We start from the raw sequence: 13,491 nt of genomic DNA, 5'->3' as shown, positions 1-13,491 counted from the left end.
ATCCAACCCCACAGTGTTTGCATAAGTTAAAAATTAGTTCAATTGAAATGTACTCTTACTCTGATTTCAATGATTGGAAAACAGTTAGTAGAAGTTAAAAAGCCCATTGAATCAGCAGGCCCATAAAATTTGTCCTCATATTTCTTCTCGTTAAACCCTATGGACCACAGTAACTATAAAACCGTCTCTTCCATTTTCTACAACTTTTTTTCCAAATTCATTCCTAACAAAAAACCAAAACAATGAATCCTTCATCAACTCTCACACCTTATTCTTCTTTCATTCCATTACCTTTCTCACTCTCTTCATCTTCCAAACGACACCGTTTCAGAGTCTCATTCCCTTGCTCTTCTTCTTCTTCTTCATCATGTTCTGTATCATCTTCTGTTTCTCCGCAGAAAGACCTAGCCGGAATTGAACACGTCGTCGATAAACTATCACCGCCAATCCGCCTCGCTACATCCGCCGTTGTTATTGCCGGAGCTGTAGCCGCCGGGTTTAGTCTTGGTTCCAAGTTCGGTGGAAGTCGAAATGCCGCCGTTGGAGGTGCTGTTGCTTTGGGCGTGGCCGGTGGTGCTGCTGCTTTCGCTCTTAATGCGGCTGCTCCGCGAGTCGCTTCCGTGGATTTGCATAAATTTGTTGCTGGTCTTGATGATCCTTCTATGTTGAAGAACGAAGACATTGATGAAATCGTTAATAGGTTCATTTGAATTAGTCTAATTTTTTATTTTTTGCGTTAAGTTTGTAATGTTTATTTATTTGTTATTATTTTAATTAGAAATTTAGCATTCATGATAGTTTATTGAAATTTTCATTGGATTAATATGATAGTTGATGATGACTTGATTAAATGTTATTTTATAATTAAATATCTAATATTTATTTTATTTTGCAATGCTTAATTTTTTTAGGTATGGTGTGAAAAAGCAGGATGAAGTATTTAAAGCAGAGCTTTGTGAGATATATAGAGAGTGAGTGACAAATCAAGTTACTATTAAGTTTTCAATTTGCTATTATATGTTCATGATTACAAACTATGATGTTCTGTGAGAAATGGGATATGGGTCATGATTTTCTGTATGGCTTGTGAACTTTGGATTTGAATTTTGAATCATTAATTTTTTTATTTTGACTTTTTATTAAGGTTTGTGTCGTCTGTGCTTCCTCCGGGTGGTGAGGAACTTAAAGGTGATGAGGCTGATAGGATTATTAGCTTTAAGAATTCTTTAGGAATTGATGATCCAGATGCAGCTAACATGCATATAGAGGTAGTTCATGGTTGTGGTGATTGAATATGTTTGTTATCATTAATGGAAGTAGTTATTTATCTTAATCGTTTGGTTCTTGTTGATACCTAGGTTGGTAGGAAATATTTCAGGTTAAGGCTTGAAGTTGGGGACCGTGAAGCAGATATTGAACAACGCAAGGTAAGTAACATATGTACAATTATCCGAACCAGTATATGTGAATAGCTGTCGATTTGAATGCAAAGTTGGAACATGATCATATAAGCGACTCTCAAGTGCAGGCATTTCAGAAGTTGATATTTGTATCATATCTTGTTTTTGGGGAGCAATCATCTTTCCTTTTACCTTGGAAGCGTATTTTCAAGTTCACCGATTCACAGGTATTTTATTAACTATTTCTCAGTTGTTACTTGTTGAATGTGTAATGTGATTTGTATCTGCACCATATAATTATACTGCCTTGTGTTTTTACATGTGTACTGTCAACAGGGACATGGATATGGTCACATGTCTTGTATTTTTTATTTTTAATGTTGTCATCATAATTTTGTTATTCTAGTCCTTTGTTGTTTTATATGACTGACTGACAATATTGTATTCCTCTTTAGGTTGAAGTAGCTATACGTGACAATGCCCAACGATTGTATGCTTCCAAGCTGAAATCCATTAGCAGAGGTAAATTTGTAATCCATCATGATCTGTTGATTTTAATTTTTATAGTTGTTTTAGTTTGTTTTTATATTTTAACTAAGTAGCTATTGAAAGATTAATATCTCAGAAAATTTAGAATTAATGGTCCAGTTTTGCGCTCTTTAGTTCTAACCAAATATTCCTCACCAGATATTGACACAGAACAACTTGTTACACTTAGAGAAGCTCAACGTTTGTATCGGCTATCTGATCAGGTGCATTTTCTTTATTTCTTCTTTTTTAATTCGAACTTTCAATAGCTTCTTTTCTCTCCGATAAATTTTTCTCTGACTTTCAAAGAGTTTGTTGGTGTGGGTAATAAAAACTATTTATCAACTAAAATGAAATTTTCCCATGAAGGTTGCTGAAAACTTGTTCAAGGAGCATACAAGGAAAATGATTGCGGAAATTATTTCAGTAGCACTTAATATACTTAAATCCCGCACAAGAACTGTGTAAGTTTTCTAGTTCCGAGAAAACATGTACTTATATTATATATTCATGAATAAATTGAGGTCCCCAAAATGTTTCCATGTGAAATATATTTTAAGCATTTTGTTTCCTAGTTATTTTTTTCTTAATAATTCTCGTTAATGTGAGCAATTTGCAAATGTAGAATATACTGCTTCTAATCAATTTAAAATTACTCAGTCCTGGAGTTATTGAGGCAGTAGAGGAGCTTGATAAGATATTGGCATTCAACGATTTACTCATCTCATTAAAGAACCATGCGGATGTGGATCGCTTTGCCCGTGGTGTTGGCCCTGTTTCGTTGCTGGGTAAGCTTCTAGACTGATTTTAATTTATGTCTATGTTACATTCGACTTCTAGTATTTTGAATATAAATTTTTAGTTGACTGTAGCTCATATTTGATTGACATAGGTGGTAAGTATGATGGTGATAGAAAGATAATAGAGGACTTGAAACTCCTTTACAGAGCATATGTTACAAATGCTTTGACTGGTGGTCACATGGAAGATAATAAGGTAAATGGTCATTGCATTCAAATAAGCACTATGTTTGTGACATTTTTTCTGTGCTCCAATCCAACCAAACGTTTAAGAAAAACATTTTTTTTTTCCTTTGAAATTAAGATAATCTGAAGTTAAGTTTGGATAAATGTTTTCTTATTGAATATTAAAAAATTGTGTTGAAAGTGGAAACACTTTGAAAGTTTATGGTGTTTGAAAACGATAGCTGGAAAATCTAGCTTTATATTGGTGCTCCATGCTTTGTTATCTACTATTTTGGCATTCCAGATTTAATTCAAACCATTAATATAGACCCAATCCATTGGCGAGCCTTCCTATACATCCTTTACTCTTTGCCTCCAAAGTCTGATTGAACTGGTCGTTTAGGGTTATATCCTAATCCTTGTTTCTCTGAATCTCATTTTACTATTCAAATTAAAGTAGAATATGTTGTCAGAATACTTTGTTAATGTTCTTCTTTTTTGTGGTTCACTGATAGTAAGTTTTTACTGGTGGAAAAATTAGATATTTTAAAATAAGTCTGGGGTCCTTGCTAAATATCTTTAGCTTAGGGTTATATCCTAATCCTTGTTTCTCTGAATCTCATTTTACTATTCGAATTTGAAGTAGAATCTGTTCTCAGAATACTTTGTTCATGTTGGTCTTTTTTGTGTTTCACTGATAGCAAGTTTATACAAGTGGAAAATTTAGATATTTTAAAATTTGTCTTGGGTCCTTGCTAAATAGCTTTAGCTTTAAACTTCCAAATATTTCTTTTGTTCTTTCTCTAAGTCAGCATTCAGGTAAGCAAAAACAACTATTTGCCCTAAACCAAGCTTAACTAAAAAATTTCATTTTTGTTCCAATAATAGACTTGTGTATTGGGTTTATTGTTCTTTTGTTAAACAGTCATTTGTTAGAGTAAAGATATGTAGTATTTTCTTAAAGAATAAAGACAGATTAATTTCTAATATATTAATTGTATATTTCAGCTTGCTGCACTAACTCAGTTGAGGAATATATTTGGGTTGGGTATACGCGAAGCAGAAGAGATTACAATTGATGTTACATCCAAAGTATATCGCAAACACCTTGCGAAGGCTTTTTCTGGCGGTGAGTTAGAAATGGCAGATAGCAAAGCAGCATTCCTTCAAAGTTTGTGTGATGAACTGCACTTTGATCCACAAAAGGCCTGTAAAATTCACGAAGGTAACTTGTTCCACATCTTTCTTGTCATGTGTACAGTTAGCTGGAATTTTACCACATGTAACCAGAATACTGAACACTTTGAGTTCCGAAGTTATATTTATATCTTGATTGTTAACTTATGTTTTTGTAACAGTAGTATTTAAATTATGAATCTACTTTAGAGGTTGTTGGCTGTTATGTTTCTTCTATGTTTTATTACTCTAATTATATCCAAATCTAACAATTGTTTCTAATGTTAAGAAATTTACCGCCAAAAGCTTCAGCACTTGGTGACTGATGGAGAGCTTAGTGAGGAGGGTGCTGCTGCTTTGTTGAGGTTGCGTGTAATGCTTTGTATTCCTCAAAACACTGTTGAAGCAGCTCATTTAGATATCTGTGGCAGTTTGTTTGGAAAGGTACTGTGTTTCTTTCTTCCTCTTTGGTTAATTGGTTATATACCTACCAAAACTCGATGCACCTGTTTATTGACAAAGTGATCATGTGTCTTCATCTCTTTTATTGTTTGAGAGACTCTTGTAATATAATTAGTTCATGTGTTTTAACTTTGTAAACTCGAATGCTTAAAAGAACACAAAATCAGAAGTTTATCGTTAGATGACAAACAGTATTGTTACGCGGATATATTAAGGTTTCTTATATTTTTGCTGTCTTGCAAAGGGAATGTCAAAATGGAGTTACTGAATTATGTTTTTCTTCATAGGTTGTCATGGAAGCAATTGCATCAGGGGTTGATGGGTTTGATGCTGAAGTTAGGAAATCAGTAAGAAAATCAGCACATGGTTTGCAACTAACCAGGGAAATTGCTATGTCTATTGCAAGCAAGGCCGTGAGTATATATCCATGTGTCAAGAAAATAGATGGTCATTTATGACGATTTGAAATGGTTTTAACTTTTGCTATGCTGTTATATCACACTGCAGGTAAGGAAGATGTTTATTACCTACATAAAACGTGCACGAGGTGCTGAAGATTCTAATGAGTCTGCAAAAGAACTCAAGAAGATGATAGCTTTCAACCGTTTGGTTGTGACCGAGTTGGTGAAGGACATTAAAGGGGAGTCGGATGATGTATCAGCTGAAGAACTTGTAGAGGGTGTGTCAAAAATTGAAGATGAAGAATGGGATGCTCTTCCAACACTCAGGAAAACAAACCCAGACAAAGAACTTATAGAAAAGATGGGGAAGCCTGGTCAGACTGAAATTAATCTTAAAGATGACCTTCCAGGAAGAGATAGGACTGATCTTTACAAGACATACTTGCTTTATTGCTTAACTGGTGATGTGACGAAGATTCCATTTGGAGCCCAGATTGCTACAAAGAAGAATGATTCAGAATTTATTTTTCTAAATCAGCTTGGTGGGATTCTCGGTATGAGTGTTAAAGAAATAGTGGATGTACATAGAAGCCTTGCAGAGCAAGCTTTTAGGCAACAAGCTGAAGTAATTTTAGCTGATGGACAGTTGACAAAGGCCAAGGTGGAGCAACTTATTAATCTACAGAAAGAAGTAGGCTTACCCGAAGAATATGCTCAGAAGGTAATCAAGAGTATAACCACTACTAAAATGGCAGCTGCCATTGAAACCGCAGTGACACAAGGACAGCTGAATATTAAGCAGATAAGAGAACTAAAGGAATCTGGTGTTGATTTGGACAACATGGTATCAAATAACATGAGAGAGTTGCTCTTCAAAAAAACTGTTGGTGATATTTTCTCATCAGGCTCTGGTGAGTTCGACGAGGAGGAAGTATATGAAAATATCCCATCAGATCTCAACATCAGTAAAGAGAAATCAAGAGATGTTGTCCGACAGCTTGCACAATCTAGGTTATCAAATTCACTCATTCAGGCTGTGGCACTATTAAGACAGAGAAATCATAGAGGAGTGGTGAGTGGTTTTCTGAAGCTTCTTTTTCGAAAAATCTGTTTGTGTTTCTAAATTTTGTTATGGATTGTCACGTGTGATAACTTCTCACCTCTTGTGCAGGTTTCTTCACTCAACGATATACTGGCTTGTGACAAAGCAATGCCCTCACATCCATTATCATGGGAATTGTCAGAGGAGCTTGCTGATCTTTACACCATATTCATAAAGAGTAATCCCACTCCTGAAAAATTGACTCGTTTGCAGCATCTGTTGGGCATACGTGATTCCACCGCAGCTGCTCTTCGGGAGATGAGAGGTAGATTAATCAATACTGCAGTGGAGGAAGAAGAGTTTGTATTCTGAGTGTTGTAACAAAATAATTGTTAATAGGCATATCGAACATATGCCGACCAATTTTGATTTGTGATTTCTTTTAAAGGAGTGAGAGATTGCGTCTCGATCAGAGATTCTTGGAAAAGTGATGAAAACAGATTTATACTTACAGTTGGAATTTCAGATAGCCATATATATTGAGATCATTCAATTTATTAAGCCAATGTTCTGAATGAATAAAAATCAGTTGTGGAATCCCTCACCCCCCCCCCCCCCCCTCTCTCTCCCTCCCAATCTAGTACAATACTTTTATCCCACAATTCGATTCTACATTGAATATCCAAACACTTAATTGAAGTTGGACCTTCATTTTACTAAAACTTCGCTTCCTATGTTAACTAGCTAAGGATTAAGACTAAATTTGTGATGAGTTTGAATTGGACGATTTTAGTAATTAGATAACGAAAATATAAATATAATAATAAACACCTTAGAATTAATTACGGGTTGTCACTATGGTATAAGTTAGCATTCCTCTACTCACTTTAAAGAAATCAAGTTTGATTAATTAAAGATAGGATAATTAAATTACTTACGTTCTTTCTCAAGATGATTAACATAAGCGTGTTCTAAACCAACAAATTTCCTGTATATTCTCATGGTTACTAAGTTGGCGAACCCATTAAGCATTTTTCTCTTAAATGAAATCTCAATGAACCCTAAGTTATTTTCATGCTTAGAATCCCTTGTCTAGTCCTATATTTCCGATTTTAATCTTCACCTTTTGGTCTTCGATTTCTATCTAGAATATTCAAACATAAGGCGACTCTACTTACAAAACAATACAATACCATAAGACTAAATTTATCAATGTACCAGATGCTATAACATATAGAGTAATGATAAAAATTACATAACCCCCACCAAGGGACTCTCTGCAACCCTAAGGTAAAGTAGACTACTCATTCTTATATTTCAGAATTGAAATACTCAAAACAGTAGCAAGAATAGACAGAAATCCTTTGCAGAAAACTAGAATTACAAAAGTGCTATTTATGTGGAGATAGAATCTAATGGAAAAATATTTCTAACACTTACAATAGCCGTAATTATTACACTTCGGTTTAAAAGGATATGGGCACATATCTTGTGGACAATCAGAATCTTGAAAACATATAATACCTGTTGTAATACATAAATAAATAATAAGTGTAACTAAAATAAATAATAAAATATTGGACACAAAAGTAAAAAAGGAAATTTGAAAATGATAAAAATGGCGTACCTACAACGTTCTTTGCAAAAAGAAATAAGGAAAGAAAGATAATCATAACATGAACAAACTTGACAAATTCGACCATATTTCTCTTTTCATGTAACAAATGATTTTATCAGTTTATATATTATCGAGTTGATTGTCTCCTTACATCAAATAAATAATTTTTAGTGGTTATGTTGTAAACAATCTTTCCTAAAATGATTATCATTATTAAATGTCTTTTAAGTATATTGATATGTTGTGTTTGTCCCTTTAGCATACTTTGTAAAAAGGTCACATATAAAAACTTACCAATAGTAAGAATATTCTCTTTCTTTCTTTTAACTAAATTTTCATTATTTTCTAACCTTTCATAATAGGAAAAGAAAAAATCACAAATGTGAAATAATGGCAAAGTTATTTGTTAATTAGTAAAATGATCCCTTAAAGATATTTTTGGTTTCAGATTGGTCCCTTAAAGAAAAAAATGTCCGAATAGGTCCCTCAAAGAAAAAAAAAGTCTGAATAGGTCCCTTAAAGACATATTCGTTAATCAGTTTGGTCCTATTTGGACCTTTTTTTTATGGACCAAACTGATTAAAGACATATTCAGACTTTTTTTTTTAAGGGACCTATTCAGACCTTTTTTCTTTTAAGGGACCAATCTAAAACCAAAAATATCTTTAAGGGATCATTTTATTAATTAAGCCTAAAAATAATCTATCAATAGCCTTCAAAATATTTATGCATGAAATATTGAGTCGGATTAAAGTTAACTACCAATGTGTTACATAGTACATTAGTTGTGATTTCATCATGTCATGAGCCCTAGGCTATAGCCTATAGTTATTGTACACGATATATTTCAAGTTCATCTTTTTTTTTCTTTCAAGGGAGCAAGAAAAGTTCATGATTCAGAACAATATATGTATGTGTTTTTTTTTTTATGTCAAAAATATATACATTAAAAATAGAAGGGGTTACAAAGTGTTGTATAATGTGTTTGTGGTATTGGGCCTTGATTAGCTTAAGCCCAATATAGTTGTGTTAGGCCCAATTGTAATGACTTGCTATATAAGCAAGGTTTGTGTGATCAATAAAATTGACTTGGCCATTTGTTCTTAACAAGTGGTATCATGAGCCTTTAATCCATCACCTGAATTCCGTTTCTTGCAAGAAACAAGTTAGTTACGGTGGTTGCAACCACCCTAACCGTCCTAACCGTTCCAAAAGTTAGTTCTCCGTTCATCTTCTTCACCTCACCACACCAAAGAAACCTACATTCTTCATCTTTCTCATTCCTCCCACTGCAATTTCTTCACGATGGCAGAAAATTCAGACTTCTTGAAGCCTTCAATTCCAAAATTTAATGGCCACTATGACCATTGGGCAATGTTGATGGAGAATTTACTCCGATCTAAAGAATATTGGAGCTTGATAGAGAATGGTGTGACAGTGGCTCCGGCGAATGCAACGGTGGAACAACAACGCATTGCAAATGAGAGTAAGCTTACTGATTTGAAAGTCAAGAACTATTTGTTTCAGTCTATTGATCGATCCATCTTAGAAACGATTCTTAATCGTGACACTGCACGAGATATTTGGAATGCTATGAGAATTAGGTATCAAGGTTCCACCAAAGTGAAGCGTGCACAACTTCAAGCATTGCGCAAAGATTTTGAGGTTCTTGAAATGGGGGAGAGTGAATCAGTGGAGGAATACTTTGCAAGAACCATGGTTATCACCAACAAGATGACTTCTTGTGGTGAAAGATTAGAACAAAGTATTGTGGTTGAGAAAATTCTTAGATCAATGACTGCAAAGTTCAATCATGTAGTCTGCTCTATTGAATTATCTTGTGATGTTACCACACTCTCTATTGATAAGCTGCAGAGTAGCTTGATAGTTCATGAACAACGTATGAAAGGCCAACTGATCAAGCAAGAAGAGCAAGCTCTCAAGGTCACTAATGGTGGCAGAGGGAGAGGTAGGGGAAGAAATTCAAACTCTACTAGAGGTCGTGGTAGGGGAAGGCAAAGCAAAGAGAATGTGGAATGCTTTCACTGTCATAAATTGGGACACTATCAGAGTAATTGTCCCAATTGGAGTGAAAATGCCAATTATGCAGAATTGGATGAGCTTAAAGAAGAAATGCTCCTCATGGCCAAAACCAATGATGATGAGATTGGTGAAAATTGGTTCTTGGATTCTGGGTGCAGCAATCATATGTCAGGTAACAAAGTTTGGTTTTATGATTTTGATGAGAATTATAGAGATTCAGTGAAATTGGGTGATGACTCAAGGATGAATGTGATGGGAAAAGGAAATGTGAAACTCAGTGTCAATGGAAGAGTTCATGTTTTCACCAATGTGTATTTCATACCTGGGTTAAAGACAAACCTTCTCAGCATTGGCCAAATTCAGCAGAAGAAGGCTACAATTGTATTCAAAAACAATTGCTGCAAAGTTTATCATGAAGAAGAGGGATTACTTTTTGCTACATACATGTCAACAAATAGAATGTATATTGTCAAAGCAGAAGTTATTGCTCCAAGATGTCTGCAAGCTTCAAAACTTGTCAACTCTTTGCTTTGGCATAGCAGATATGGCCACTTAAGCATCAAAGGACTGAATGTTCTTGTTAAAAAGGATATGGTGAGAGGTCTACCAGCATTGAAAGAGCTAGATGAGAATTGTGCAGATTGCTTGGAAGGCAAGCAACACAGAGATGCCATTCCCAAGCAAGCAAATTGGAGAGCCAGCTCTAAGCTTGAACTTGTTCATTCTGATATCTGTGGACCTATCAATCCAAAATCCAACAGTGGCAACAGGTATTTCATAACTTTCACTGATGATCTAACTAGAAAAACTTGGATATATCTGCTGAAAGAGAAGTCTAGTTCACTAGACACTTTCAAACAGTTTAAGGCTATGGTTGAGAAAGAGTCCAGTTGTTCTATTCAATGCCTAAGAACAGATAGGGGTGGTGAATATACCTCAAATGCTTTTAATGATTTTTGTAGTAATCATGGAATCAAGAGGCAATTGACTGCAGCATACACACCTCAGCAGAATGGTGTTTCAGAAAGGAAGAACAGGACTCTAATGAATATGGTAAGGAGTATGTTGGCTGGAAAGGGTGTACCAAAACCATTTTGGCCAGAAGCTTTGAAGTGGGCTACTTATGTGATGAATAGAAGTCCCACTCTATCTGTCAAAGACATCACACCATAAGAGGCTTGGAGTGGAGTCAAACCTTCTGTGCATCACTTCAGAGTTTTTGGATGCATAGCCTTTGTTCATGTACCTGACAGTCAAAGAACCAAGCTAGATAGCAAAAGTGTGAAATGTGTTCTTCTGGGACTAAGTGAAGAGTCAAAAGCTTATAAGCTTTATGATCCTGAAAATGGGAAAATAATCATCAGCAGAGATGTTGTTTTTGAAGAAAATAAAGGTTGGAATTGGAATAAGATCTCAGACAAAAAGCAGAACCAATCAAGCAATGATGTTCTCAGTGATGAAGAGTGTAGTACATCAGCTCCAGCAAATTACAATGAGGCTCCAGCAAATGACAATGAGGTTCAAGCTGAAGTTGATATGAATACTTCAAGTGATGATAGTGATGGCATTGACTTCCAATCTGAGGTGAATTTGCCTCCAAGAACTAGGAGACCACCTCAGAGCTTGAATGACTTTGTCACAGGAGAGGAGCTTGACTAGCTGCATAATCTTGCAGTCTATGTAGCTGCTGAAGATCCAACATCTTTCAGTGAGGCTGTTAAGTCTAAAGTTTGGATAGAAGCTATGAATCAAGAAATGCAGTCCATAGAGAAGAATCAAACTTGGGAGCTTACTAGTTTACCTAATGGAGCCAATGTGATTGGTGTGAAATGGATTTACAAAACTAAACACAATGAAAAGGGAGAAATTGATAAACATAAGGCAAGACTGGTGGCAAAAGGGTACAATCAGAAGCATGGTATTGACTATGATGAGGTATTTGCTCCTGTGGCAAGATGGGACACAATTAGATCAATACTAGCTATAGCTGCAAGAGAAAGTTGGAAAGTATTTCAGTTGGATGTAAAAAGTGCTTTTTTACATGGAGAATTAAGTGAAGATATCTATGTTGAACAGCCACCAGGTTATCAGAGGGAAAAGAACAAGGTGTACAAACTTAAGAAAGCATTGTATGGCCTAAAGCAAGCACCAAGGGCCTGGTACAGTAGAATTGAAGCCTTCTTCAACTCTAAAGAATTTGAGAAATGTCCTTCAGAGCATACATTGTTCATAAAGCACAAGCCAAATGGTAAGATTCTGATAGTCAGTCTATATGTTGATGATCTCATATACACTGGAAATGATTTGCTTTTGATGAATGAATTCAAGACATCAATGCAAAAAGAATTTTCAATGACTGATTTGGGCAAGATGAAGTTTTTTCTTGGAGTAGAAGTAATCCAGTCTGAGGAAGGTATATACATCAGTCAACAGAAATATGCTGCTGAGATCTTAGGGAGGTTTGGTATGGAGAATTGCAACAGTGTATGTAGCCCTATAGTGCCTGGTTGTAAGCTTGACAAAGATGAAGATAGTGATGCTACAGATGCAAGAGAGTATAAGCAGATAGTTGGGAGCCTAATGTACCTGTTGGCTACAAGGCCTGACTTGGCTTATTCAGTGTGTCTAGTAGCTAGATATATGGAAAGGCCTACAAACATGCACCTTACAACAGTCAAAAGAATATTGAGGTACTTAAAGGGTACACTTACAAATGGAATCATGTACAGGTGTGACACTGAGAAGGGTTTTGAGCTAGTTGGATGGTCAGATTCAGACTATGCTGGTGATGTGAATGACAGGAAGAGCACCACAGGGTTTGTATTCATGCTTGGATCAGGAGCCATATCTTGGTCTTCTAAGAAGCAACCTATTGTCACTTTGTCCACCACAGAGGCAGAATATGTTGCTGCTGCTGCATGTGCTTGCCAAGCTGTTTGGTTGAGAAGTATACTAAGCTACTTGCTTAAGAATCAGAAGATTTGCACTCAGATTTATTGTGATAACAGCTCCTCCATCAAGCTGTCTAAAAATCCCATTATGCACGGTCGTTGTAAGCACATTGATGTGAGATTTCACTTCTTGAGAGATCTTACAAAGGATGGTACAATTGAACTCAAACATTGCAAATCACAAGACCAGTTGGCTGACATCATGATTAAACCTTTGAAGTTGGATGCTTTTCTGAAATTGAGAAGTGGGTTAGGAATGGAGATGAAATGATTGCTGCAGAATTGCTTGATTTGATTGCTTGATGTGCTTCAGTTTTGCTCTTGCTGCAGAATGGCTTGGATTGCTGCAGTTTTTTACTTGTTTTGCTTTGCTTATTTTTTCAGTTTTTGTGTGTGAATATTGTTTAGCTTGCTTGTCAAGTATCCTTTAATTGAACTCTTAGGATTGTTCAATTAGGGGAGAGTTTGTTGTATAATGTGTTTGTGGTATTGGGCATTGATTAGCTTAAGCCCAATATAGTTGTGTTAGGCCCAATTGTAATGACTTGCTATATAAGCAAGGTTTGTGTGATCAATAAAATTGACTTGGCCATTTGTTCTTAACACAAAGCACGGGAAGAAAACAATATAATGAGGAATACCGGAAGTACTCACAAAGAAGAAAACACAAAAACAGAATCAAAATATATAGCTGATAACAAAGAAAATAAATGGACAATGGAAGAAATAAGAGGAGCAAACTCAACCCAAAGGAGAGTCGTCACCCAACACCAAAACCCCACCAATCTTATGTCTAGATTGATGGAAAAGCATGAAGTAACAACCTAAATTTTTAATAACCGTAAAAGAAACAATTTATTTACATATATTTAATTAGTTGGATAAAATATTTATTGTGATGCTAA

The 13,491-nt window shown here is 35.4% G+C and overlaps 1 protein-coding gene and 1 long non-coding RNA gene across 2 annotated transcripts; one reads left to right on the top strand and one right to left on the bottom strand.

Annotated features, from left to right (window-relative positions):
• Positions 1 to 41: 41 nt before the first annotated feature.
• On the top strand, positions 42 to 6,531 carry LOC123916632 (protein TIC110, chloroplastic-like). The gene is made up of 15 exons (XM_045968141.1): positions 42 to 700; positions 912 to 971; positions 1,145 to 1,268; positions 1,359 to 1,427; positions 1,529 to 1,627; positions 1,856 to 1,922; positions 2,088 to 2,152; positions 2,298 to 2,392; positions 2,589 to 2,716; positions 2,821 to 2,924; positions 3,902 to 4,118; positions 4,359 to 4,513; positions 4,819 to 4,944; positions 5,039 to 6,004; positions 6,104 to 6,531. Exons 1-15 carry the CDS (start codon positions 243 to 245, stop codon positions 6,344 to 6,346), a joined length of 2,976 nt encoding a protein of 991 aa, XP_045824097.1. The 5' UTR covers positions 42 to 242; the 3' UTR covers positions 6,347 to 6,531.
• A 617-nt stretch (positions 6,532 to 7,148) lies between these two features.
• On the bottom strand, positions 7,149 to 7,971 carry LOC123917326. The gene is made up of 2 exons (XR_006812434.1): positions 7,602 to 7,971; positions 7,149 to 7,498 (listed from the first exon to the last, which is right to left on the bottom strand). It is a non-coding gene; the product is annotated as an uncharacterized LOC123917326 (long non-coding RNA).
• Between the last annotated feature and the right edge of the window lie 5,520 nt (positions 7,972 to 13,491).

The sequence above is a fragment of the Trifolium pratense genome, linkage group LG3 (genome assembly GCF_020283565.1).
Source record: "Trifolium pratense cultivar HEN17-A07 linkage group LG3, ARS_RC_1.1, whole genome shotgun sequence".
NCBI lineage: Eukaryota > Viridiplantae > Streptophyta > Magnoliopsida > Fabales > Fabaceae > Trifolium > Trifolium pratense.
Note: the sequence above shows the minus strand (reverse complement) of the source record. Positions and strands in the feature narration are given on the sequence as shown.

Excerpts from the sequence above, each read along its gene's own strand:
- LOC123916632 (XM_045968141.1), top strand. The coding sequence starts at position 243 with ATGAATCCTTCATCAACTCTCACACCTTATTCTTCTTTCATTCCATTA. Across the intron at positions 1,628-1,855 it reads TCAAGTTCACCGATTCACAG|GTTGAAGTAGCTATACGTGA; the intron begins GTATTTTATTAA and ends ATTCCTCTTTAG. Across the intron at positions 2,153-2,297 it reads TGTATCGGCTATCTGATCAG|GTTGCTGAAAACTTGTTCAA; the intron begins GTGCATTTTCTT and ends TTTCCCATGAAG.